Source organism: Egretta garzetta, unplaced genomic scaffold (genome assembly GCF_000687185.1).
Source record: "Egretta garzetta isolate BGI_Z169 unplaced genomic scaffold, ASM68718v1 scaffold40, whole genome shotgun sequence".
Lineage (NCBI taxonomy): Eukaryota > Metazoa > Chordata > Aves > Pelecaniformes > Ardeidae > Egretta > Egretta garzetta.
This window is the reverse complement of record NW_009258484.1, coordinates 1,405,678-1,433,477: the sequence shown is the minus strand read 5'-3', so window position 1 is coordinate 1,433,477 and position 27,800 is coordinate 1,405,678. Positions and strand designations below refer to the sequence as shown.

General features: G+C 44.2%; 1 protein-coding gene across 3 annotated transcripts; it reads right to left on the bottom strand.

The window, feature by feature from the left end:
* Positions 1-4,432: 4,432 nt before the first annotated feature.
* Positions 4,433-26,343, bottom strand: SMAD9 (SMAD family member 9). Of its 3 annotated transcripts, none has more exons than XM_009644710.2 (6): positions 25,932-26,343; positions 18,844-19,101; positions 15,880-16,017; positions 13,901-14,122; positions 9,195-9,451; positions 4,433-4,587 (listed from the first exon to the last, which is right to left on the bottom strand). In XM_009644710.2, the coding sequence occupies exons 1-6, from the start codon at positions 26,341-26,343 to the stop codon at positions 4,444-4,446; spliced, it is 1,431 nt and encodes a 476-aa protein (XP_009643005.1). In that variant the 3' UTR covers positions 4,433-4,443. The 3 variants fall into 3 exon arrangements, with proteins under 3 accessions (XP_009643005.1, XP_009643012.1, XP_009643020.1); XM_009644717.2 differs by having other exon boundaries at positions 15,907-16,017; XM_009644725.2 differs by lacking the exon at positions 15,880-16,017.
* Positions 26,344-27,800: the final 1,457 nt, after the last annotated feature.

The following is a 27,800-nucleotide window of genomic DNA, read 5'->3' as shown; positions in this document are numbered from 1 at the left end:
TGGAGCTTATATGCGAAGGTGCGTGTTGTAAGCCAGGAAGAACATGGGCAGATTAGATGATAAAATGGCAGTCACAAATGCCTGATCTTCTCCATTCTAAGAGCTGTGTGGTGGAGATGATGTTTAGAGTGAGAGATGTTTGCAGCGTTGATTATAGATGCAGGAAACTTTAATACCTCTTAACTCTGTCCTGCACTGAACTCATGCAGAAATAGCTGAGGATAAATATGCTTCATCCTGAAATTGTCCCTTACTGACAAGAGCTCCTGCCTGTGGCAGCCAGTTATCGTGGAATCTCTGCAGAGACCCACAGAATAATGCAATCAAGTCTGACACCCTGCGCAAGGCAGGGAGACGCCTCGGAGATGGCTGTTCAAGGCGCTGAAAGTCTTGACACAGTCCCTGCTGGAGACATGGAAGGAATTTCCTCAACTGCATTTGGCGTTACTTGGGACCACAGTTCCCCTTTGTGTTGCTGACACATTAGTTATCCTGACTGAGCACAGCAAAATGTGAAATACTCATGAGGAGAAAAGGCGCTTGTGGCGTAGCCTCTGACGGGGAGGCAAAGCACGCGCTGCAATTCTGAATGCTACAGCCACTGCTGCACCGTACCGGGTCAGCCAAGGTTATGGGACTGAGCCGTGAGAGCAGCGGTGCCACTGAATGGCTCCGCGCAGCCAGTGTGCCAGACTTGCTTCTGCCACCTCTGGATGCAAGTGGCATGTTAATACTGGTGCTGCCAAAGAACTGGCAGCAATTAAGCAGTCTTCTTCTCTCGGCTACTTAATAGGAAAACAAGTGGTCTACGTACCATGATGCGTGCACTTTTTGCCACTGCCTGATCGGACTCCCACCACTGCCTTGCTGATGCATGGTACTTCGCCACAGAAACTTTCAAGAGGGTTTGAATTGTTGATGGCTCAAAAAACATATTAAAAAATCTCCCTTCGACTAAGCAGTCTCGCTGTAAGTGGTTTTAAATCTCTCAGGAAGCCTATTGCCAAAGCTTGAGTATTAATGAGTGCATTTAAAGGCTTTAAATTGACTACAGGTTGATAAGTTCATGAAGACCTTTCAGCAGAAAACACCTCCTTCCAAAACAGAGAGACATTAAAGTGAGATACAAAGTTACATTGCTGATTTTTAACTGATCTTAAATCACATAGTAGAGAAGCCTGTAAGACAGACTTTGTTCATACAGAACGGGAAATAAATGGTTTATTTGCCTCACTTTTCATCACTGCGTCTGGGCAGGGATCATCTTCCTGTTTACTTGTTTGCCTCGTGCACTGTTACTTCTCCCTCCTGACGTGAGCTCTCCCCTCCTCTTGGGAAGGAGCTGTCAGCTGCTGGGTGTTTGCACGGCATCTCATCCAGTGGACTAAGCCCCTAGAGGCCATCAAAATAGGAAAGAGTTCACCCAGCGATACCAGCCGTCCCAAATGCTAACAACTCTGAGATGGCTATTGGCACTGATTGCCCAGAATCAGGTGCTTCGATCAAACTTTCAGCAGATAGTTAAATTTGCTGAAATTAATCTCATCCTAACGCAGATATTTTAAACAGGTCAGAAGACTCATGCTCCAGAAATGCCTCTTTACTTACTAGTAAGGGAATATTAAGGTGACTACCTTTAATGAGATGCATGTGTGGACTGCATTGAAGCCAAATCCTATTTGTATGAGGATTACTGTAAAAATAGACATAAAAGGAAAGGAAAACTGCTCTGAATTTACCAACTTCCATTTAAACACAGACGCTTACTGAGTAACGTTCATTACCAGGCTGGGAAAGCCACCACGTCTTCCCTAGGGCCCACCTCACCTACTTTTGGATATGTCCAATGTAGCAGTCCAAATTTGAGCTAGTGACCCCGCGTTCCCCTTATACTCAATGGTAAGACATAACCATGCTTGGAGCGCAGTGTATTTCACCTACTTGAAATACCTGCCCTCTGATTAAATGAATGATGCCCCAGAAGAACCTACTTCTCGTCACTGGCTCTGGAGCTGCCCCAGAGCAGATGCACCTCAGAACGTCCCCCTGTGCTCTCTGCGAGGAAGATGACAATGCTGGGAACATCTAAAAGCAACTCCTAGGCTTCTCTCTGTATTAGGAAGGAAGTAAGTTTCAGCCTAAAAGGCAAGGAAGAATCTAGGATGAAAGAATAGAGCTAGATCCTGGATAGAAGAGGTGATTTTCTCTGTCCTTAGCTGCTAAGAAAGCAAAGGGATGAGCAACATGAAAAGCACAGAGGAATTACTGGAGAAAGGGTGCAACGAACGTGCTAAAACACGTGTTACCAGTACCTCGGTAAAGTGACGCTGGTGGCAGAGGAAGCTGAGGAAAAGGTCTTTGTCCAAACTGATCTCTCTCAAGTCTGCTAAACAGTAAATGGCATGTCTGGAACTTCTGTGTAACGTTATTATTGCATTTCATTGCTGCAGGAGACTGTAAAGCTTTTCCTATCCCACAGTGACACTGCTGATGTCAAATGATGACAGAATAGGGATCTTCTCATTTACAAATTTCCTATACAACTTGCTGTTACTGCTCAAACTTAACAATTTATCATTCTGTGCCCCACAAATTCTGCAGGCAGCTGCAAATGAAGTAACCCTGCTGCTGATTCTTCTGCTCTGTTCATAGTTACCACCCTGTAACAGGTATTACATAGCATCTAAAATACATGGAAAGTCTTTCCAATGAATGTTATTTGATTTGCACACGTGACGTAGCTGAAGATTTCAGGCATCCTCTTCTAATTATGCAGCAAAATATGTAGCACCAGATATTGCGTGAGAAGAAAAGAAACAGTCTGCAAAGCATTTTTTTTTTTGTTCTCAGAATACTTCTGGTGTGTTCTAAGTTTTTTTGAAAAGTCATCACTCTTTCTGACCCTTAAACCAAAACAGTTTCCAGTGGACTGTTATGCCTGGAAAGAAAGAATCCTCTGCCCTTTCAGCAAGGTAATGGGGACCATCAAAATGTCGTAAGAGTTTCACCTGCCTCCTCAGAAAAGGTTACCGAGTGAACAGCATTTTGTAAGGCTGGCTCTGCAGATGAGAGTATGGGCAATGGGTTTCCCTGCTTACAGAAGGCCCACAGAGAAGAAGCTTTTTAAAAAGGTTCTGCACATAGATTCGCTCTTTGCTTGTTCGTGGCTTACACCGCCTCACCATCCTCTGCAGGTGAGGTAAAAGCACTTGCAAATGATGAAGCCTCTATCTAAGATGAGCAACCATCCATGAGGATGTACAAATTGACTGGCAGGGAAGCCCTTTCTGTTGAACCCGAGCGTTGCAGTCAGATCCCAAGGACTGGCCCAGCACGGGGGATGGAGGTGGCTGACTCCCACCTCCTTCTCGCTGCATCCTGTTCCCGGTACAGAGACTATCCCAAGATGAATGATAAAGTAATTATTCGGTTCTTCAATGCACACTTCATTTCCCTTTTCTGAATCACAGTTCAAGTCCCTTTTAGACGTACCCTTGATATCAGCACAGTAGTCTAACTACAGACAGTCCTAACTTTAAAACAAACTACATCAATATTGTATAATGGATAGGATTCAGTTTACATGCCGGATACATATGCAAGTATGTATGCACTTTGCAAAAAAGCACTGGAAGTTAATTAGTTTTCAAACTTATAGGCATATATTTCAAATTTTCTTTTTTTTTTTTTTTTTTTTTCTCTTAGGAGCTTGTTGCTTTTCAGTGCAGCAGTACCGTACGCTACCGTGTTAACAGCATCAGACTACTCGGATGTGTCCAGAATGCTCTGATAAGGGTCCAGTGCTGAACGTGTCCTGAGGGCTCTCTCCTCCTGCCAAATTCCTAGGGGAGACAGGGGTGCCTCAGCTCCTCAGAGGCTCTGTTGTCCCATCGTGCTTTGCAGTAGGGAGACAGACTGGAATTACGGTTTAGTCCTTCAGTTCACTGGATAAAAGTAATCTCTATGCATAAGTCCTGTGCACCATCTAAGGTCTTCCTTTAGACCTGAAATTAGGATGTAAAACGGATATAAATGGTGCAGAGATCTGACTTCGGTTGCCTGCAGAGGGGTGAATTTCACCTACTAGGAACAGCTACAGCCAGGTTTCTGAATCCGCATGAAAGTGCTGAGAATTCGCACCATTTACTGGCTTGGCTGGGGAATGAAGATGCTCACAGGAAATGTTTGACACTTTTGCAGGAATTTGGCTTATTTTGTACTAGAGAACAGATATGCTATACCTGAATTTCTAAACTTATTGTACTGGCATCGGAGTAACTAGAAACCACAAAACGTAGCATGAAAAAAAAAAAAAGAGAGTAGACTATGTATAGATATATTTACATCTACATACATCTACATATAGAAGCTTCTGTTCACTGGAAATCCTATAAGCCACTGCCTGCAATAGCATCCATCCTAAGGGAATTCTAGAGATGATTCTTAAGAAACTGAGGAGATGGGATTATGAGGTGAGCCCATCTGTGTCAGCACCTTATCCAGCCATTGCAATGGTCCATGCAGGTGAATCTCAATCCAGCAGGGCGTGCTTGTAACATCTTGGCGATGATACTCTGCTCCCCAGCCCTAAAAAAGCATCAGAGAACCGAAAAGTGAATTTTTTTCATAAAAACCCCCAACATTAAATCACAACTCCAGTGCTGACAGTCTAACACAACTACAGGTTGTGTCATCACCCAAGTTCCCAAGATGTAATGCTTTGTCCTAGGGATAATTTTGTCTAGAAACTTTGCTCCTTTTTAAGGTCATTGTTATCACTGTTAGCAGCGACTCTATGCTATTAAACTAAAAATGCTCACTCACACTTCCAGGCACTGAAACCAAGTGCCATGGAAAGACCTGTCTCCAAGCTTGGTTGCCTGCAAACAGCCCATGGGGAATGAGTCCCTGCTGCTCACACCCCAGAGACGTGCTCAGGAAAGTCTGCCAGAGTTCTGCCTGGCACAGATGAAAAGCAGGCCAAGCCCTGTCATAACACTTTAACAGGAACTGGGAATGAACCTGGGCACTGCTTCAGTTGAGTCTGAGACTCTAGAAGTTATACGTATTTATCTGAACCTCTGGAAACTTCCAGCAAGGTTCCTATGTACCATACCTAGCCTATGTATAGACATTTAGCAGGGCCGGTTGTGACAGGACAAGGGGTAACGGTTTTAAACTAAAACAGGGTAGATTTAGACTGGATATAAGGAAGAAATTCTTTACAGTGAGGGTGGTGAAACACGGGAACCGGTTGCCCAGAGAGGTAGTGGAGGCCCCATCCCTGGAAACATTCAAGGCCAGGTTGGATGGGGCTCTGAGCAACCTGATCTAGTTAGCGGTGTCCCTGCTCACTGCAGGGGGGGTTGGGCTAGATGACCTCTAGGGGTCCCTTCCAACCCAAAATATTCTATGATTCTGTGATTCTATGATTCTCCGTAAGTTTTCTATCCTTGAACATGTCCTTTTCTCCCATGGGAGTTCCTGGCTGTCTACTATGGGAAGTCCTGAAGTAATTTCTCCAGCTCTTTCAGGGAGATAAGGGATATGGAGCATCTGATGAAGATGGGGAGGCGGTGCTGGCAGGGAGAAAAGAGAACCAGAAGTCCCTGTGCCTCAAGCGGGCAGTGTCTGCTTGCTAAGCTGGCAGCCTGATTCCACAGCAACGCAAGACATGCGAGTCACGGCCCAAAGTCTCGCAGCTCACTGGCTGTCTCGCTGCCAGAACTGAACTTGGATTTCCCTAGGGCAATGTGCTAAATGCATTCCCACTGCAGGATGAGGCTCCTCATCTGTGGGCCGCTGGTCAGAGAAGCTGAGCCTTACCTATCATTATGCTAGTCAGGCAGGTTGATATGCTTGTCATGGAAAAAGGACATGGGGGTATATTAAGACTGACGTCTGCCAAACGTACCTAAATTGTAGAGTGCTGAACAACTCAGATAACTGAGGCTGCTAGAACACACTTCTCTAGATGATCAGCCGCAAAACTAGGATCAGCACCAAGACTACATGCCATAATAAGTGGTCTGGACAAAATGCATTTCTACTTAACAAAGAAAAGGGGGAAGAAAGCAGAAGAGTAAGATATGGACCCACCAAAGCCCAGAGTACTTTTAGTCAGGCAGCATTTTTCTGACCATTTATCAGGCTAGAAAGGGCCTGTGGTCACAGGCACCCCAGATTTATGTTCTGGAAACGTTGGCATAAAATGCCACTTGCTTTTGAGTTTGTGAAATCTCACATACTCAGCTGCAGGGAAGATACACGGCCAGAAGGGTACGTGTCAGAGGAGTCAGTGCACCTCTCCTGACTGGCAGGACAGGAAATCCAGAGGAATAGGAATTACAAGTGCAACCTGCCTGATTTGGAAGAGTTTGGGAGGGTATGCAGGTGGCTGGCCGTCTCCCTCTGCTGGCAACTCCCAAACACTCAGTGCTGCTGACTCCGGTTGCCGTCTGGAACTCCCAGCAGAGGAAATGCCAGGCAGGCAGGACCCCCTGTGCCTCCCCTACCTCACTCTCGGGCTGCAGGTACCCTCCTTCATCCCCGGGGCTGAAATGAACCCGGAGGTGGAGCTCTCTTAACGAGGGAATAAAATGAGAACAACTTGCAAAGCTGTGGTGGTGTTTTAAGCAGAAAGTGGAAAGATGATACAGATAGCCCCATGGGGAGACAAGGAATGTGCCTTTTGGCATGGGGGAGATCAGTCGAGGGGTCCTGCTGCTCCTGCCAGCCCTTCCCACCTCCTGTGGGCAGCAGCTCTCTCCAGCCCAGGTTCCAGCCACATCCCGGAGCGCTGAGCTGCCTCGTGCTGGGGAGCATGGCCAAGTCTGTTGGGTCATCCCCTTAGCCCCAAGACCTGGGGAAATATGGGAGGGAGGGCGTTTTGTTCAGGCCTTGGCTTGGCAAAACTCTCAATCTCTTCACTTTGTGATTCAGCTGCCTCATCTGTGGAGAGGGGACAACAGCCATCCTGCTTTGGTTATCAGCAGTGCTCAACAGATGGAAATTGCTGTCCATTCTCACTGATAATACACTCACATTTGCCTGAAGGTTGAGCTTCTCCCCCCTGCTCCACAGGCACACAAAAGATATCAGAGGGGACAGGACCTTCACCTCCTTCTGTCCCATGTCCTGACTCCAGAAGATGATACAGTCTTGGCAAGTTTCTCATGTCTTGGTCCCTACCCATCTCTGCCTCCCAGCTGGTAGCTCAAGCATTGGTGATATAGGAGCCAGGGTCTCCAGCCCTTTGGGCTGTAGGTGACCAGCAGCATCTGATCATGAATGAGGGGAGAAGCCAAAGGACTGCCCTGCATCTGGGGGCTCTCGGTGTGTGGCTCTGACAGACAACATGCGCCTCTGTACACTGCATACCCGACACCCAGGGGAATTCCTGTCCCCAAACTGAACGCACAGGGGCTCACACCTTGGGAGTGAAATAATTTGAGAAGATTGAGTACAGGAAAGGGTTTTTACAGGCCAGGAAGGAAGAACCTCAATGAAATTTGCATAGCCATTTTCCAAAGGTCATGGGAAAGGGTTCAAAATAAATCCTTGCACTGGTCTTCTGGTGCCTGAGGCACTATAGTGGCTGCTATTGTTTCAACAAAGCGAGGTGATAATATAGCAGCAGCGTTATTTAGTGCATCAACACCACCATTTCTGCTGCCATGTTGGGTATGGAGGCAGATAACACATCAAAGAGACTGCCCCTGAGTTGCTGAGATAATGAAAGCATTGCGTAACTGGCTACACTGCCTTTACAAACAACATGCCCATTCATGTCTTCCATTAAAGAAAATGCTGTTTGTTGGGTTTCTTGCTTTCTTTTTCCCCCCTGAAGCTTGCATGTGAACAAGGTGTCAGTTACTTCCCAAGAAAAAAGCAACAATGTGGTCACAGGCAGAGAGATTTTGTCTTGGACTCTTGGGAAAAGTTACAGGGCACTCCTAAGGCTCTCAGAGTGTTAAGGAGATGGGCCCCCAAGGATAGCTGGAAAGAGTCAGAACCAGAAAGCTGCATGGGACTCAACTCATCTGCTTTGCAGAACATAGGGGAAGTGGTCTCAAGCTTCAAGCAGTTTTGTATTATCTTAGATGTGAATTCATTCGCCTTGATTCAGTCATTTGTACATAACCAAATCTGCAAGACAAAGGGACATACTCAAACCTCTTCTTATGGTACCTAGGACCAACTTGCTTCTGATGGTGCAACTTCTCTAGTTTGCAGGCTGAACGCTGCTGCCAGCTCTCCCCAGCAGCACTACAAGAAGTCAGCGTAGTGCATCTTTATACAGTCTTGAAATACTCACCATTCTCTGGGGTTTAGATGCTACAATAGGCACATAAGTAAATCCTAAGTGGCAAAAGGAGCCAAGAGACCTCATTCTGGTGAGAAGGCTATTCAGAAGATTTAAGAAACTTCCAGAAAGACACAGAGAAGTCAGACTGCAAAGTTCAGATATGAAAGTTATGGAAAGTAATGGCTTTGATGGCCTCCTGTCTCTTCCAAATAACAGTGGGAAGGCCAAAGGTTCTTTTGGGTTTTGTATTCTGCTTGCAAGAAGCCGTTCTGGTAATGTGGATGGCCAGAATGAAAGTCATCAGAAATTGAGATGATCTCTTGCCAGGGGTCAAACAGGTGGCAAACAGCAACTCCCAGGAAGCTCAGTGGGGGCTGAAGGAGGACCCAGTGTTTCTTGACTGAGACCATACATACCAGTCTATAATAATGCTGAGACTGTAAGTTAATCCAGAGATGTAAGGATATTCTTTTCAGATCTATGGCTCTACCAAGTTCTATTGCAAACCAGCAATGATAGGATAGATCACAACTGCCTCAGATATGTGCTACAACATTTACATGTTGCTAAGCCCCTCTAAGTTGAACTCTTTATGCAATCAGTGGGGGAACATCATTCAATCTCTGCTTATTTTGCACAAAAAGCCTATGAAATACCAAATTTTTTGAATCTAAGAAATTTCCAGGTTGACCACAAAAGCTACTGATGTTAAGCACCTATAAGTTTAAGGCAGTAACAGAAAAAAGGCAGTCTGAATTGCTATTTGCAAGTTGGGTGTCTATGTCCCCACTTGGGAAGGATTTGGTAAGGTCTAGTTTTGCACCAGAGCTAGCAAATGATGGCTTTTGCCTTTTCAGAAATGCAAGAGAAAACAAAGAGTCCTTACTTTAACAAAGCTCATTCGGATAGTACACATCTTGGTCAGCTCATACACCACTTCAAAACCATGATTGACCGACTGGGCAAGCAGCTGGGCGAAGAGCTGGTTGTTGAAGATCTTGAGGCTGCAGCCACTGGGGATCTTGCAGACAGTGGCTGGGTGGAAACCGTGCTGGTAGTTACAGTTGCGGCTTTGCACAAAGATACTGCTGTCACTCACACATTCAGCATAAACTTCCCCACCGACGTAGTAAAGATGAACACCTTGAAAAATTAAAAATAGCATGTATTATTTCTCCATTGTTCACGGCACAGCTTATACTGGTAATTCTTTAACTATTTTACTGGTGTGGGTGTATAAGCCCAGCACTGTTTCAGGCACTCCGTGCCTATACAATGCCTCTTAAAAGACAGTAAACTGTGTGCATACCCATGTGTCTGAACACGGGCCCCACCGACATTAAGAAGAAATTGTCATAAACACTATTTCAAGGTACTAGTCTAGGAGAAAAAAAAGTCTTGGCACATGATGTTTTTCTTTGTTTCTCAGTGAAGGTTGGTTTACTTCTTTAACCCAACAGCCTAGTACTTTATGACAAGACACACGTACACATACATATACACACACATAAATACCAAACATATGTCAACCATATACAAATCATGGATCAAAACTGTCAAAGCACTGACAAATCTGTTATGCATTACACTTCTAAATGTATTTTCACTGTTGAGCACATGCACGCTGACCAAGACCCACTTCATCGTGCGCTATTTTTTTACTACAGGATCCTATTTCATGCAGTTCAACTGCAGCATGGTGTGTACTTAAAATAGTTTTTCTGTATTTTTCTTTATCCACCACATCAGAACCATGTTTTTGCATTTACATGATGTCACTTGCTCATCAGATCCTGTTCAAAGTGCCCTTTAGCAAGAAAATGACTGATTTCCTTCTGGACTTCTCAGTGCCCGAGTGACTTACCAACACTAACTCTCAAATTTTTACCATGCCTTGGGGAAATGAAGATGGAAGCATTTCTATCCATTCAAAGACACTGGTCCCCCCAGGATGTCTGCTTGCATGAGAATATACCTAAATTGGTGGAAGAATTTATCTTAGCCCAATTCAGCAAGCTTGAAGTTAGGGATCTTGTGTAAGCTAATTGTGTAGATGCCTTCTCTAGTTGATAGATGATGAGAGGCACCGTGACCAGATGATTCACTCCATCCGCTACAGGGTGCAGGCTCACAGCCAGCTTACACTGATGGAAATCTGTGCAGGTGCTGAAAAGGTTCTCTCCTTCCCTGCCCCTGCTGCTTCTTCCCACACCTGCTTTCATGCTGGCAGCAATGGCTGGGGACTGGGCAGCCATCCAGACTGGGGAACTGAACCAGCTAATAAACTTCAAAACGAACAAAACAAAACAAAAGAAGATTTATTTGCAGTGAGATCTTCATCAGCTCGAGGGTGGCAATGGGGACCCTGACTGTTTAAATGTGAGCACAAAACCACATCCTGAAGGGGGCCGAGTCATCCTGTGGAGATGCTTGACCTTCCCATGGCTAGATTAGGTGACAATGACCCCCTCCTGTGGCCAAGAAAGGTGGAAGAACTCAGTTTTTTGTTCTTGCAAAAAACACCACTAAATAAAAGTAAAATCCTCCTCTCTGTTCCCAGGTATGGCATTCAAACCCTTGCATACAAATGCACATGTTCACAGAGTCTCAGGGGACTGCCTGCAAAGCTAGTGATAACTATGCTTTAATAATTCTGTTGTAATTAGTTTTAATCCTATTGTCTTTCATACAGAAAAGACTGGTTACATATTCCTAGTCTGTTCATCATTTTGTGGTCATGACAGCAAGGGGTAGCAGCACATCCTTAGGACAAAAACAGCCTCTAAAGAGAAGTGGGAAAGGCTCGGGGAAAAGCAGGTTGAGTGGGAAAGGAATCTGGGAAAAATACGCTCTCCCATAGACTTCCAGGGTGACTCAGATGGGAACCTTAAAGTCTGTCTTCAAGCCATCACTTGACTTTTACTTCTACGCACCCACGAGATCTCAAATTAAATGTGAGTGGCAGGGGGTGTGGCTCAGAGCACAGGCTGGTATTGCACTGGGAACACGGGTGAGATGACAGCTCCATTAGACCAGTTGTCAGCTCCAGTCCAACTGCACCAGACGCTATGAGGTGCTGCACAGTGTGACTGCTCTTACTTGGCCTATGTCTCCTTTCCCTTCTGTGGAAAATGGATAAAAGGGAAGGACTGAAAACACAAAGGTCCTTGATGGACCTTTAACTTTCTGAAACATATAACTTTCTGAAATAAGCAGATAGAGTGGTAACACAGGGTAAGGGAGAGAAGAATAGGGACATATATATTCACCAAGTTTCAAATCTTCAGGTGTGGCTACAGATTTAGGGTGACCACACTTCTGGGTGTTAAGGTGAAAAATTTTAAAGGCTGGGTTTTTGGAGTGTATTGAGTAACCCAACTTCTGAAAGTAAAAGAATGCTTTCAAAGGCATTGCCCAAACTGTGTACTACAATAACAAAAACACCAAAGTCACTTCTGAAAGCAGAGACTACAATTCGCTTTTTCCTTGTGGACTTTTTAAAAGCAATAAATACAGCAGTAATGAAATGTCAGTGTGTATTTCCATTCTTCTGGTATTCGTTTGCCCGAGACAAGCACCCTCAAGGAAGCCAAGCAGCTGAATACATATTTGTAGAAGACCAAATCAAGGGTCCATATGTTTTAGCGGGATTTCGTTGCTCTCTGCAGAAACTGGAAATTCAGCAGTCTCCAAGCATCCACATCTTTTTGACACTCTGATCAGAAGTCCCCTTTTTGTCCTTGAAGTCTGGCTGCTGAAACAGGTCCAGTTGCTAGTAGATGTTGCATTGTGTTCTGGATTGTTTTTAGCTTTGATGTGGTATTTCCAGGAAACGGTTTCATGCTGATACACTAGATGACAATTCAATCACATATCCTTATCCTACTGAGCTAATCTTGTTTACTCATTCTTTTTTCTCCCCTGTTAACATGTGACAATTGTATCCATTTCAGTAGCTTTCATCTGTCCAGCATGTCTTTGAACTGCACACTTCTGGAGCTGCTCTGTGCTCTTCTGCAAGCCTGTACTGGTGCCACTTCTATTCCACTTGAACATGTTTTTTTAAGATTTGCATAAACAGGGAAGAGCAGTAAAATTAAGGATCTCTGATATACCTAAAGCTCCTCTCTGGGCAACCTGTTCCCTTCCCTTGGGCAGATTCCTGGTGTAAGACTTTAAAGGACTTTTTTTCAAGGAAGATAGATCTTCAGATTTGTATGGATGAGGACCATTAGCATTTACCTCATTTTCTTCCTGTTCTGTCTCCTCTTTTGGGGCAGAAAGTCACAGGATGTTACATCCTCGAATGGCAGCTTTGACTGGGATCTTTTGTTATTCTTCTTTTAGGGCCGGGCTCAGCTTTGATCTACACCCCTCTGACAGCTTATGCTGATAGAGAAGCTTTGCTTTATTTTCTGAGTAAGTTAGAACTAGATGTACAGCTCATTTCCACGCCTCACAACAAACTACTATGACAGACACTTGTAGCACCACACTGGCTTCACACAGTCCATCTGCAACACAAGTGCTTTCCCTTCCCGGAGAAAAGTGCAAGAGCTAAGTACATCGCCCGTGCCAGCCTTCAGAAGGTTCACTGTTGTTTGTAAAAACTATGTCACATTTATCACTGAGCTTCCTCGTATTCAGTCATTCAACACTAGACTATCAAGAGCCAATTAAAATACTGCTCTAGGCCTGGGAAATGAGGTGAGGTTGACAAGATAATAGGAGTGGAACAATTAGAGTTAATTAGCCCAGTGGGAAATCCTTTCCCAGGCAGCTACTGGTGAGAGGCTGAGCTGGCAAGATAATGAGTCTAGACTGGATATACCAGAACAGGCAAACCTTCATCTGCACAGAGAAGTGGCCGGTACAAGGCTTCTGACTCACTGCCACAAACAACAGTAAGTTCTGGGAGAATACCAGGCCCTACACAGCCCAGGTAAGCTGGGATGGAGTGTGTGCGGCCACCCATGTCCAGGTGTGGTCTCCTTGTGCTTGTCACCAGCAGCACATGCTCCTGTGTGCACAGGGTATACGTACGCCAGAAGTGGAGCATACAAGGAGAACCGTTGCAGGGAGAATCCAAGATTTAGTTTTACTGTCGAGAAGTTGACAAGGCAGGGAATCAGACTGATAGGGGAGAAAAAGCTACAAAGGCAACTCTAGTAGAGTTCCTCAGCTAAATAACTCAACTGCTAAGTGTTTCATCCATCTCCCTTTGTTATTTCGTGGTAGGAGAACCAGCCCCGAGGCACCAGCAATTATCCTTTTAGTGGCATTTCAATGGCAATATTCCCAGTTGCCAGAAGCTCTAATAAATAAAATGAAAATACATACTGCTAAATTAGAGCACACAACTATAAACAACATTTTTCTCTTCGCTGGCCAAGTAAATAGCTTTTGTAAGGAGCTACTCTGCTGATTGTTATCCAGTCAGAAAAGAATCAGCTGCTTTTCTTCTATTTCAGAAGTAATCTCAGAGCTTTGGTTCTAAGACAAGCACATCTGACAAATCATATAGGTTTCTTAATGCAATGCATGGTTCTTTCAAGCTCTGAATATTCCCAGCAAGAAGGAATTTCCTCTTACCTTTTCCTATGTGTCTCCTGGTGTTTTCTATAGTAGAGTTACGGTTTACATTTGAGAGCAGTCCTAGGCAGAACCTGTTTTTGTTATTTGAAGGATCTGTAAATCCATCTATAAGGATACTTCGAGAGGAAGCCTGGAAAGTCTCCCCTACCCGGTTGTTGAGTTCATAGTAGGCAACTGAGCACCAGTGTTGGGGTTCCTCATAGCAAACAGGCCGAAAGTCTGTAGGAAATAAAATTAATCAGCTGCTTAGGTCTCAGTAATATTTTTTAAACAATAATTCTCTGTTTTCTTTCCTCCCTCCCTCCCTCTCTCCCAGTCCCACCCTGCCAGCCCTTCATCTAAACAGTCACTTATGTCAGGCTTTATCTCAACAGCAGCCTCTATTTCTTCTTAATTTTATGACTGAAGCCCCAAACATGCAAAGGCCTGGTACACCAGCTTAACTCTAAGCCTCTGAAGAGTCCCTCTTGTTCTTAAAAGTGATAACTCCACTGCATTAAATTAAGCACATGCTGACATTCCTTGCTGAACTGGGGCTCAACCTCTACACTGAAAATAGTAAGGGACACATCTGCTCTGCACACCAGCAGGAGCTAGGGATGACAGATGGGCTCAAAGCAAGTCAAAACCGAGCCAATCCTTCAGCCTGATAGCAACCTCCAAAGTTCAGAAATAATCAATCAATCCCTCCAATTTTTTGAATGCTTTGGGGCTTTCTGCTTCCATGTGGGACTGTAAGCAGAAACGTCAGCAAGGTCATTTCTTTTGGATCTACCCCTGCCAAAGTTTTGTAACTGAGAGAGAGAGAAAAAGACTCAAAAACGTAACAGAATCTCTGAGCCTCATTTGTCCTACAGGAATTAGAGGGAAATCCTATCCTGTTTGCCCACCACAGGCATGTGAGACCCCCTGCCCCCAGAGCACCTCTGTGCAAAACCTCTAATAAACTTCCAACTAACATTTACTAGGGCAGTAATCACAGGTGGTAAACTATGGTAAATGAGATTAAAGTATCTATCTCCACAATTTATTTAAAAGTATTGGTGTCTGATAACTTATTATTATCTGCCCATTCTGTGTACCCCTCTGTAACTAGCACTGTCATCCTCATCCTCTGCTCCAGTTCTGTGACACATACATGTTCCTCACTGTTTCACAAGGCTGGCATTATTTTTTTTAATGTGCACAGTGTCAAGTCCTTATGCCACAAAGGACATTTTTTTAATACTACAATATGCTGGACTAAAAGAGCAATGGTGATTTTTCCTTTGCAGTAGCAGGAAGCCAAAGGAAAACCCTGCAGAGGAACTCCATTTCCCCTCGCTGCTCTGCAGCAACGGGCTTCAAATGGTGGAGGCATCACCTGCCACTACTAGTCTGGAGGTACACGCTGGGGAGGTCATAAAGTTGTTTTGACGGGAGCGAGGAGGATCCCAGTCCCTTCTAGTCTGCCCACCCATGCCCTCTCCCACTAAAGCATTCTTATAGGAGGACAAAGAGTTTGGCCTTCTGTAAAAATCTCTTTGTACTTCAATAGAACATATCCTTTTCTTTTCTAGCCAGCCAGTAATGTAACATTAATACAAAGATGGCAGTAAGAAAGATCCCAACCACAAGGCTTTAAAGTACTTGAAACACAGAACTGCAGCTGATAAAGAAATCAGTTCTGATATTGGTAGTGCTCTTTTATGTTATATTGCCTCACCATTCTTGATTTGATATCTTTGTCTCTACAGCATAGATAACAGTGTTTGCCTTCATTAACAGATTTCTAAATGTAATAGTCCATGGATGCAAATAAGGTCTAAACTCCGTAACTATACACATAATTCACTGAATTCTTAAATCAACCTATTCTGCTAGCTAGTGGATGGGTCTAGTACACAGCCTTACTGTAAAACTATCTGAAACCTATTATTACAGATCACTGAACCTTAACAGTTTTTCTTTGAAGAATAATACAAATGGTTATTTACTTTCAGCTTCTCCATCGGCAGATTTACCTCCATTGGGCAAAGACAGCACTAGTTGACTTTCAGCTATTGCATCCATTGACCGCCCATTGTGGCTTCCTGGAGGTTCTCTTGCATGGTAAGGCGGAGGTGGAGTTTCCACTATTAGAAAGAAGGAAAGAAAGAAAAGAAAGAAACAAAACCTAAATCAATACATTGGTAAATTCTCTCCATCTTTTCCTGACAAGTACATTGCACTTATTCAGCATTGTTTAGCTAGAAAAGGGCTGGAAACAGAGCACAAATCTGAACGTGACTTCCCTTCCATCTCCAGATTAAGACCATTACATGCTCAGGGAGGACAGGAAGGAAGGGCTGTCATGGTGGACACACTGCACTTGAAAGAGAGAGGGACAGCCACAACAGTGCCTCAGGCCTAGACTGGTGTCCAGTCAAGCTCTCTGTTAGTATGAGTTGTTACCCTAAGAAAGTTTCAGACTTCTCTCCCAAATGTAAAACCTGAAGAGGATGATTTAAGAGCAGAAGCTAACTTCAGTTGATCTTCTGGGACAAAGCTCTCTCTCCTCACAGGCTATAAAAAAAGCCTATGGAAAGCCTTTACACTCTAAAATCAGGCTTGGCAAAACTCCTTCCAGATTTGTCCTTTTTACCTCTGTCCTACAAGGGAAGGCTGGCCCTTTTCTGCTTTGTTCCACCGCCCACCAAAGAGCAATAGACGTGATGAAAAAATACAGAGAAAAGTTATCAACTCACAACGTGCCCAGCTCCTGATTTGTTTCATTTATGGCACAGTATGATAGAAAACAGAATGTGACTCTATTGTGGGGATTCTCAAGAAAGACAGGAGGCTTTAGAAAGCCAGAAAAAAGGGACTTAATTTTGGTATTAGAAAGTGCCGACATTCACTGCATAAGCACTAAAAATATGTAGCGTTATTCATTTGAACAGAAACTCAGTGGGCTTATGTGTAAATTATAGCCATGTACAAGCTTCAAGGACTAAGGGTCTCTTTAAGAAGGGTTTAACTTGGTTCCAGGTTGAAATTTCCTCTTGTGTTTGGGGTCTGTTGGCTGGCCCTCAAAACAGAGCAACTTCACCTAGAGTGGATAAATGTGGACTGTTTCATAAGACAATCGTTGAATCTTCCAAGTAAGTAGTGCACAGGAATGTTATTCTATTTAAGCATTGTTCAGGATACAGGAATTTCATACACCATGTGATATTTCTAACATACAGATAACATAACCCTCCCACAGAAAATGCAAGAAGCTAGAATAGTAAAACAAAATCAAGAGAGTGGAAGAGAATAAAAGTCACAGAAAGGAATATAATGTGCTTATACTGGTATTTTTGATGTCTACGCCTAAGCTAGTCACCATAACCTCTCCTTATACCCACTAAAGAAAAATAGGCACTGCAGACACAGTGCATCTCAGCTACTTCAGACATATACCTTAAGATCCAATGAAACTTGTTCTAGGAGTGCCTGTTTTTCTCCACTGATTACAGAGAGGGTATAGACAATTGCATGAGATGCAGAAATTTGCATTGTTGACATCTATATTTGGTCGCACCAATCCCACTCAAGGTTCGTGTTGTAACTCTAGTTTGCTTTAGATAGTCTCCCATCCCCGATTGTTACACAGGCAAATTATGCTTATCAGCACGCCGTATGCTGTGATATACTGAAGCTCAGGTTGAGCCACTTCCATTTTTAAGCAGCTTTGCAAGGTCCCAAGTTCAGTTAAATGCACAAGTCAAGAGTCATTACATAGTTGGAACGGGCCTGATTTACCTGTCGGGACCAGCTCCACTGAATACAGCTTGTTTACAGAGAGGTAAAAGAAAAAGATGGGAGAAGACAAACAAGTCCTACTACTTGCTGAAATGTTTCAATGTTGCTAAATATGATTTAATCTGAAGTACAGATCTAGAGAAGAAATGAATGAAGGTCCATTCAATGGATGGAGAGGGAAGGAAAAACATCCCACTATGTTGCAAGTGCCCACCTTAAAAGAAAGTTCAAATACTACAAATACCTTGTAAAAATAAACACTTTCCCTGCACTTAAAGTCAAAACAGGCATGTCATTAAGGACATGAAATTAAATGTTTTGTAGCTGAGACATCAAAACATTAAGCTACAAGATTCTGACCTGTATTCATCCTTGTGAAAAAGTTGAGATCATTGAAACTCTTTGAGAATTACAACAAAGTGCAGAAGTGAATCTGAGCTATTTTTTTATATTAAAGCTACCTCTCAGATGTGTTGTATGACACGTTCTTGGCATACTTAACAGCAAAAGCATAATTAAATTCTCAGGTAATTAGAGCAGTACTAAGTAAGGACTTCACAACGCAAACAATCTGAGTGACATAATTCTACCGATCTCAGAACTGTGGAGCTGATGCAACACGTTCCAAAGTCATAGGAATTTGCCTGGTGGCTTCACCAAGTGTCGGGCCAGATTGTTAAACACCTCAGTTTCCTGAAGTTTATACAGTCAGTGGGATCACAATACATCAAAAAATATTTCTGCGTACTGATTTCCCCATTTTATCCTGTCTCTCTTGATGGAGTTTCTAAAGGTCCCTACACTGAACATCTCTCTTAGATGTGCCTAACTTAGGTGTTGCAGGTGCTCTTCTCCATGGATTGTATCAGAAGCTTGAATAGGCAGCTTTAGGCAGAAGGTGGCCTGATACACCCTTACAGGAATCATGAAATCTCAGCCAGGCACTTCTAGGAGTGGGATGACTACAGCTCTTAGTCACTTGAGCATCTGTCAGAAGGACTGGTAGACAATGCTAAGAGACAGTCACAAGAAATCATGTTCCAAATCCATCCTGTCCATCATTTCAATCTGTAGCTACAGCCTGGGGGAAGCACACAGAATTGACACCCGACCCCAGGCCCTGGCAAGAACCTTGACAGCCTCAGTCAGGATGTCTGAAAGCTCGTTCTTACCCGTGAGCTGATAGGGACTTCCTGGTCCAGAAGAGCTTCCTGGTGAGTTGGGGTAGCTGATACTGTTAGGCGACTGGGAGAACATGTGGCTGGGTGATGGTGGAAAAGGGGTGCATGGAGGATGCTGGAAAGAATCAGGATAGGTGGCATTGTGCGGCATCAACGGCTCACTGTGCAGAGAAGTGTTTCGAAACTTGGCGAGGAGGCTGAGGTGAGGGTTAAACTCGCTGTGTCTTGGAACGAGTACAGGAGGTAGGACTGAAAATAAAATAAAGAACATAAAAAGTCTGGTTAGAACTGCACTCTTGAAAGTATATCTCTTTGTAAGTTTAAAAGAGGCATAATCCATGCTGCCCAAATATTGCTGTCTATATAGAAGTCATTGAAGGGCAACAAACCCGTGCAAAAACAAGAATAAAAAGCTGATTCTTGGACCTTTTTTTTCCAGATTTGCAGCCTGTTGTAGCAATTCCATATGCAAAATATGGACTCATTCCTGACTTGAGCAAGATACCATAAATTTCACAGGTACGACATGCACACACATCCCTCTTACAGAAATGCAAGTGGCACATTTCTCCCTCTCAAAATTACCTATTCCTTCCTTCCTGAAAGACTGAACATGTCAGGAATTTCCTAAATATTATCACCAGGATTTGCCAAAACCATAGCCAAGTTCAATAACTATTAATAACTTAATAATTAATAACTTAATAATTAATAACTATTGCTCCACAATACACTGCATATTTTACTACCAGTGTTTTACAGATGGGCAAAAGGAAGCACAGATCAGAAGCCAGGCACCAGATTTAAAAGGTTTTCAGGTACTTGAAAATGCTGCCAGCCAGACAGTGGGATCTTTAAAAGGAAATGTAAGTGGCATTTCAAATATTGCAGCAATATTAATTTAGCTCTTACAATATAGTTAGAAAAGATCTAGCATGAGGAGGCAAATGGCAATGGCTGGTAGTTAAGACATGAAAAACGTAGGTCAGCAAACTGAAATCCAAATGAATCTATGTAAAAATTGGTCTAACAGAGGATGTCACCTCACTTCGCAAACTCTCTTCACTTACATCTCATACTGTCAGCACTGTTAACAGCATTGCTGCACTGAGAAACCTCAAGTTGACCCAAATTATTCTGGATTCTGACATCTGGACCAAGAGCAGAACTGGAGTCAAAACACTTCAGAAAACCCAACTGCTGAGTTACCTGCGAAGATGTAGCTCCTAGGCTGGCACACAAAGAGGCTTGCTAAATAGTTCTGCATATGGGAGTTCAAGCTGAGGCTTTAAGTGGGTCTCCCATAGCCCTTGGGGGGAGAATAGCACCTACAATGGGCAATTCATGTACCCCAAGGCTTCTCTATTAGTTACCAGCTCATGTAGTGCCTAATTGTCTTAGTTAAGGCCTTAAAAAGTAGGGGGAATGAAACCTCAGCTGCTATCGTGCGGATCTCAAAGCCACCTGAGAAGATAGGGAGGCAATCTGAGTTACTGTGACAAGGATGAATTGTCCCAACACCAGGAACAATTCAGCAGGCTTGTATTGATTGACCAAGTGTCCAGAGTTCCTCTGGCCTAACACCCAGCAGCATGTAATCCTTCAGTCTATCCTTACTAGCTTATGGAAACAAATAGCAGTGTGCGCTCTTGGTTATAAATGCTGACAGGAATATATGGTTTGAACGTGTTTTAACATATTGTTTGGGCCCAAAAGCTCTGTCTAAGTAAGACCAATTCTTTTTAGGTAGGTTAGCTAACACCTTTTAATTACAGTGAACTCTCATTTATCCAGCATAATGAAAAGGTGGAATAATTGCTATAAAGCAAGTAATATATAGATAATGCAAAACATGTGCATGAGAAGAGGCTGTAGGAACACCCTGCTTGGAGTGCACCCTCAGTGCACATCGATTGCTCAGGGAGCTGAGGCAGTTTAAGCAGGAGGAGGACGACCAGCGCTTGGCACCAATGGCAGATTTACAGCGTCCTGCTTGACGTAGCACTACGCTGCACCCGGGGCAGGGTTAAACCACGCTCCTGCCCACCCACTGGCATTTGCCAGTCACCCATGAACTGAAGAACTGAGCCCTGAAAACACACCAAAGATTGGACTGATGACAGGGGGTTCACTGCAGAAGTTTTCTTCTTCCCTGCTTGGAAACACGGGCACTGGGATACCTCTTAAGAGACGTAGACCCTTCTCTGGCCCAATGCATCTCTAATTAGTTTCTGAGCAGCACAAGGATAGTGTTCTGGAGACTGCTTTCTTTCCTTCTGCCTCTGATATGCCCCTACCTGTGGGATGAAGATTTTGTTGCCACCCGCTTAATTCCTTTGGCAGACAAAGGTATTTCTGCTTCTTTACCACTTCTTTAGGTTTTTGGATTTCCTAGACTCCACAGGTAGGACTCATGTAGGCAATACAGGTATTCACATCTGAGATGCACTGCTCAGTCCCCCACAGATATCTTCCTAGCCAGTGGGGAGAAAGAGACTCTTTTAGTGCTTAGTTCATCTGCTCTATACTGGGACAAGGCCAATACCACCACTGCAGATGTGGTTTTGGTGAGCTGGATTCCTCCCATCCCATGCTCCTGTGAGCAGCTCCAGGCTGTCAGCTGCTGCTGCTTCTGGAGTTTTCCCCTACTGCTCCGTGAAACTGGTATGATGCTTGCCAGGTCTGCTGCTAGCAGCTCAGCCAGCTCTGACCAGCAGCCCCAGAAAACGGGGAACTGGTGATTCCTTTGCACCCAGCAGAGGTGCTGAGAAAGGGACAGCAATGCCGTGCAGCACTGGGAGATTGGCACCTTGCTGCAGGTACCACTGCTAAGGAAGTGACTTTCTTCAGCCCTGTGAGAACTCAATGCAATTGCTTCTCTAAATGAAAGCTGAGAATCTGGATGTGTGAACAGCACTTGCCAGGAAAAGCCTTTGACTTGCCCCAAGTGAGTCAGCAAGAGGAATTTGCAAGCCTTGAACTCCTTCCCAGCTCTGACCAGGGTACTTTTAATTTCTGCTCTGCTGTACAGTTTTTGCCACCTCACTCAATCTTTCCACTGACTGCTCTGTGGCTGCCTAGAGGGCTAAAGCCTCTGTGGTGGTGAGGAATTCAGAGATTTTCTTGTTTGTGGCTAAAAATTCCCCAGAGGGCCTTGTTCTCCTTGCTCTTTTGGTAACAGATGTCACTCTCCAGGGCTCAACAACTCTGAAGGAAGTGTGACCAGATGCTTGAAACTGAGTGACTGAGTGCATTGGGACCTGTCTGTCCTCATAATTTACCTGCATTGTCTCCACTCAGTGGAGTCCTTTACTTCTACCTGCTATCCTCCACTGAGAGACAGGGGTGGATCCTTCCTTCTATGCATGCTCAAGTGCTAATGATCTTTGCAAAATGAAGAGAAATATGGCCATGTCCGAAGTCCTGCCTTTCCTGTACTAGGCTTCCTCCTGTTCCCTTTAGCTGCAACAGTTCTTACTGAAAACCTGGCTGTGCTCAGAGTCTACAACTTCAGGTGCTAGCAAGCAAAATGTCTGCCTCACAGTTTAATTTCAGGTACAACATCCACCCTGTGATTTCTCACACAACAGCCCATCTATGCAGAATTTACTACTTTTGGAGACCTACCCTCTGGTGAGATCCATCTGTTCCCTATGCCCATTCACAAACACCAAACACATGGCCAACAGTGAGATCATCAGGTGGTCTTCCAGCTGGGAGGCTACCACATCTTAGTCCCACTTGGGTTTGATGAAAGCAATCGGTTAGACTAAGTCAAAAGCTCATTTACGCTCCTGCTGTCTACAGCAATGGTGCACACTAGAATTTGCACTATCCACACATGAATGATTTAATATAAAAATAATAGGGTAAATGTTTAGGCAGCTTTTGTATTTTTTTTGAAACTGCAGTTTCTCCTGACAACAAACCATTCGGACTTCTGACCAGCTCTTTGAGGCCAAACAATGAAGGAGGAAGCATAGAATCATAGAATCATTTAGGTTGGAAAAGACCTTTAAGATCACATCCAGCTGTTAACCTAACACTGCCATCCCATCACTAAACCATATCGCTAAGCACCTCATCTACCCGTCTTTTAAATACCTCCAGGGATGGGGACTTGACCACTTCCCTGGGCAGCCCATTCCAATGCTTGACAACCCTTTTGGTCAAAAAATTTTTCCTAATGTCTAACCTAAACCTGCCCTGGAGCAACCTGAGGCCAAGCAGAGCCTAACCACCATACCTACCTCCTTTAGGCTAGGATGGTCTCACCCCTCTCTGCAGTGGGATGTTGCACAAATAGAGGAAATATGTGCTGCTTTTTTCTAAATGGCACCTGCTGCTCAGCAGACCTGAGAAGAAATCTGGTGACACTGGTAGCAGCAATAAAAACTATGCATAATCTGTGCAGTATTGGTCAGCATAGACTAGGATGTGGCTGGGCAGCCTGAGGACACAGCAGAGGCAATGAAACCCCTGAATCTCAGACCAAAGTTTAAAGCTGCTCTCTAGTAATAGAAGTCTAGGGATCTGCCAGGCCATTAAAGAGTGAGGCCCTCCCATCTTTGACAGAACCCATTCATTCTGAATAAAAGTTAACGGATCTGGTCACAGAGGGGTTGACTTGGCAAGACAGACTGCAGTGATGGAAAGTGAGCCCCAAAAGGATGGACATTTGCATGAAAATACTACTGGCTTGTGGATTATAAAGAAATGCACTGCTGACTAATTCCATGGGTGGATTCTTTAGCTCCAGAAGATTAGATTGAGAGAATCGCCGACAGCCAAGTAGGAGACGATTTCCTGCAGTTAAGAGAGTACCGTTGTTTAAACAGACTGCTACCTAGATCAGTCGCTCCCAGCCTTTTCTGTGATGATCTCACTGCTACCACTTTCTCCTCAAGCTCATTTCTTCTCTTGCCTCACCACCACCTCCTTGCAGCACTGCTTTCTAACTGCCTCTGGCCTGGAGCTGCCTTATTGCCACTTGCAGTGGTGTAAGTTACCCATCCTGCTGTTGCCCCAGCACACTGGAGGAGGTTGTACTCCTCGCTGCACCACATCTTTAGCAGGGGGGTGACTCACTTGTGAGGTTCATTTTTTTAAGCTGTTCCCATAAGAAGAGCAGCAGGGGTCAATATAACAGCCCAAGAACAGTCCCCATGTCCTGAGCAGAACTGGCACAGCACAGCTTGCACCCTCGTAGTTGCACTCTCTTTCACCTCCAAAACAAGGTGGTCATGTCCAAGGTGCCCAAAGTCCCTCCCTGTGGGCTAACCCCCGCACCCTGAGAACTGCTAGCCCATGCAAGTCCGCATGGGTCAAAGCTGTGCCCAGGAGCATGCTACCAATTCAGCAAGACTCAGACCTGCACCTTGGCCCCATACTATTTACTAGTAGAGATGTAGCCAGTCTGCTTCAACAAATGATGGAGACCTGTTTCCAGCTGAAACCTTCTGAGTTTCAGGGTCAGCACAACAAGCTTTGGCAGCCATTTAGCAGCTGCTGGACTATCCCAATACTAGTGTTTGTTAGCTGGTACTGAACAGATCAGAAGACCGGGTGTTGAAAACAGCACTGTCAGCTACCGCGCTTTCAGGTACCGCTGTCAGGTGCCGCCCCATTATCTACACTGGAGTTACACCAGAAGAACTGAGAAGACACTAAGGACTGCGGCCTTCAAAGAGAAAGATACACAAAATGGGATATTTTACAAGCATCTTTTCTTAGGTTCTTAAAGAGTTTATTTTAGCAAGGCAGGAGATCAGCTCTTTCCACTGAAAACTGTTGACAACAAGCACCACTCACTGCAGCTGTAAAACTTTAGTTGTGACAATGTTTACAGCAGTTCAGATACAACTTTGGAATGACAGCTCTGCTGCGGTGGAAGGACTATCAGAAAAGGGAGCAGCCCCTGTTGTTTAACAAATGTCTTTCCCTTATTTCATCTGTGTGAAAAGAAACATCCCACAGTTCACTTATCTGATCCTAATGTCACCTCAGAGTAAAGTTCATGCCAGACAAAGAGTAATCGCAGAATAATAAGTATACACTTACCAACCATATCCATTAGTAAATTAAATTACTGTGATTTTTGGCAGCAAGGGAGAGCTAGGTTAGACATTAGAAATCATTTTGAACTGTAAGGATAGCAAAGCAATAGATTCAGTTGCCTGGGGAGGTTGTGGAGCTTCTATCACATGGCATTTTTAGAGCTCATTAGAAAAACATCTGTCAGGAATGTACCTGGTAATTTGTTTTGGTTTGGGAGTAGTGGCAGAGGAGAACATGACGACTGCTCGAGATCTCTGCCAGCCCTGCTTTCTAAGATCCCTATAGAAGTCAACACTGAACACTGTAATTTTCTAACAGCTGTTTCATTGACCAAAGCCCAATTAAACAACCCTTCAGTGAGGCTGTAAGTTTTCAGTGCTGACCAAGTCCAGTCTAAAGGGGATCATCAGTGGAAAAATTCAAAGTTTTATGGGAACTTGGGGAATTTATTTCACATAAACTATCCATTCAGGTAAGTAAACCCCTCTGAAGGTAGGTCGGTAGGCATTTTAGGAAGAAGCAACTGACCTGGTTTCATATCCGCAGCAAAATAAGCCATCTTGCTGCAACTCTAACCTTCAGAGAGTGAGCTAGTGATACATTTTTCCTGTGGATTAATGGGTCGATTGTTGGTTTTCAGACAATGAGACATAAATCTAGCCAGGGCGGTAAGTCTAGGATGGTGGCTAGACTTCATGCAAACGGACACCGGTTTGCAGGAGAGTTCAGAGGGCAGCCAGCACCCACGTCTGGGGCGAGGAAGCTTGCTTTCAGCACCCTGGACAAGATCCAGGCGCCCTCAGGGGCCGGGTGGGCTGCGGACCCCACAGGGCGAGGCGCTCCCTACTCCCGGCTGCTGGAGTGGTGATGCCACCAGGCACGGAAAGACCCAGGGTCCTTCCATCGATCAGAGCCTGCCTTTTCAGATTTCAGAGCAGATCTCGCTATGATGCACCAAGACTAGACCTGCCAGAGCAAGAGCTAATCGAGAGATGTGACTCATTTGCAGACGACATAATTACCTGGGGTTTCCACCCGCCGGTAATGGTAGGGGTTAATGCACACTTCTTTCTGTTTTGAGCCAAACGGGAACTCACAGCATTCCAGTGGTTTCAACTCATGGTGAGACTGTAAATCAGGCCAGCGCCACACTCTGCAGTATATGACGTGGGGAAGCCCCTTGCGGTGAGACACCTGCAGTCGCCCATCCAAGGAACGTGGGATTGTGACACATTTACTGGGCTGACCTGGGCAGCTCAGAGCCCTTTCCAGTTCTTCCATGGCACCTTTTTTCTTCTTTAACTTCTTCACCAAGGAATCAACAGCTTTTTCTGCCCACTTTTCCTCTTCATCTCCTTGTTTCCAGCCCAGCAGCCTTTTTACTGCAGGGCTGGTGAAGGAGAACAAGGAACTGATAGGGGTGCTGGAGTGCATAAGAAGCAGAGATTACACACGAGCGTCAACAGAAGCACAAATCACTCTCCTGCCTTGCAAGGCTTGCACAGAGTTTCCACAATATTGAGATGGATGCTTCCTTCAAGGAAAGGTTCTTCCACACATAGGTTTTTGTAGTTGTAGGCACTGGTTACAAGTAGTCCAATAGGGTGGGTCTCAGAACTTTCCAAACATCAAGAAACTGCTGATGAAGGCTGGAATAACAACACAATACATTGTTAGGCTTCACATACTCCTTTCATTGTTCATTCAATAAAGTCTTTTGAAAAAGCAATAATTCAAAATGTGTATTTAATTTTCAATGGTTTTCTGTTTGCTTTTTGCTGTTTATTTTGGGTCCAAGCCTCTCCTCCCCACTACCCTTCACACTCATTTTAGAGTTGGACCTTGGAAAGCATTAAGTATCCAGTCACTTCAATTTGTGAGTTTAATGCACTAGGCAAATCGTTGCAGGGTTGGGGTTTATATTTACTACAAAAGAAAATGTACTTTTTTTTTTTTTATGTTGGTAGCTCTAAGTTCATCTCAAGCATCTTCTACAAAATTAAATCTGTAATATCAAATTTTATGGAAGTAATAAGTAGAATATTTTTCTGATTTCAACTCCCTCTCTGCCCCTCCAATCTCACTCGACTGTCAAGAGTTGCAAAATATTAACTGCAAAATTAATTTAAATTTCAACTACTCACAGATCTCATTTAGTGCCTTCGAAAGATCTATCACTATTTTCTAAGCTTATTTACACTGTCTCATATACAAGAGAAAACCTTGTTTGCCTAGCCAGTCTGTTTGGCTCTCTCCAACAATTCAAAGTTTTTTGGATTAAAATCACAGACTTTTGGACACGGTTTGTGCTGGATGGATCCTGGGCTATTTCTGCTAGGAGTTGCTACATCTGACAAAGACCAACAGAAAGAGTTTAGTTCTTGAGGGTTTCTCTTTTTTTTTCCTTCTTTTTTTTTTTTTTTTTTTTTTTTTTAAAACATAGCTGGAGCCAGTCTAATTTTAGCAGAAAATGACATATTTCCACTGACTGGAACTCCGAGGAAAAAAACGTCCTTGCATGTCAAGCTATTTACTGCTTTAAAAATACTTCATGGACCCCCTGTGCATACCAAGTCTAAAGGTCTAAGCTATACAGAGCGCACTTAAAGCAGGAGGTGAGAGCAGCTTCTACGTGGATGCCTCCAGAGAAGCAGCTCCGTAACTGCTGTACTCCACCCTTGTGGGACGACTTGGGTCCCCCACCAGTAAAGGCCTGGACATAGTCCTTAGCACTACTTATATGCAGCCACTGAGGAGACAGAGAGGTATTGCCTGGTGTTGGGAGCAGCAGGGCTTCACAAATCATGTTATTCTGCAGTTTCCTTAAATTTACAGCTCTTGTAAGAGTTCAAAGGGCACTTGGGGACACCAGCTGCAGGCACAGGTACAAC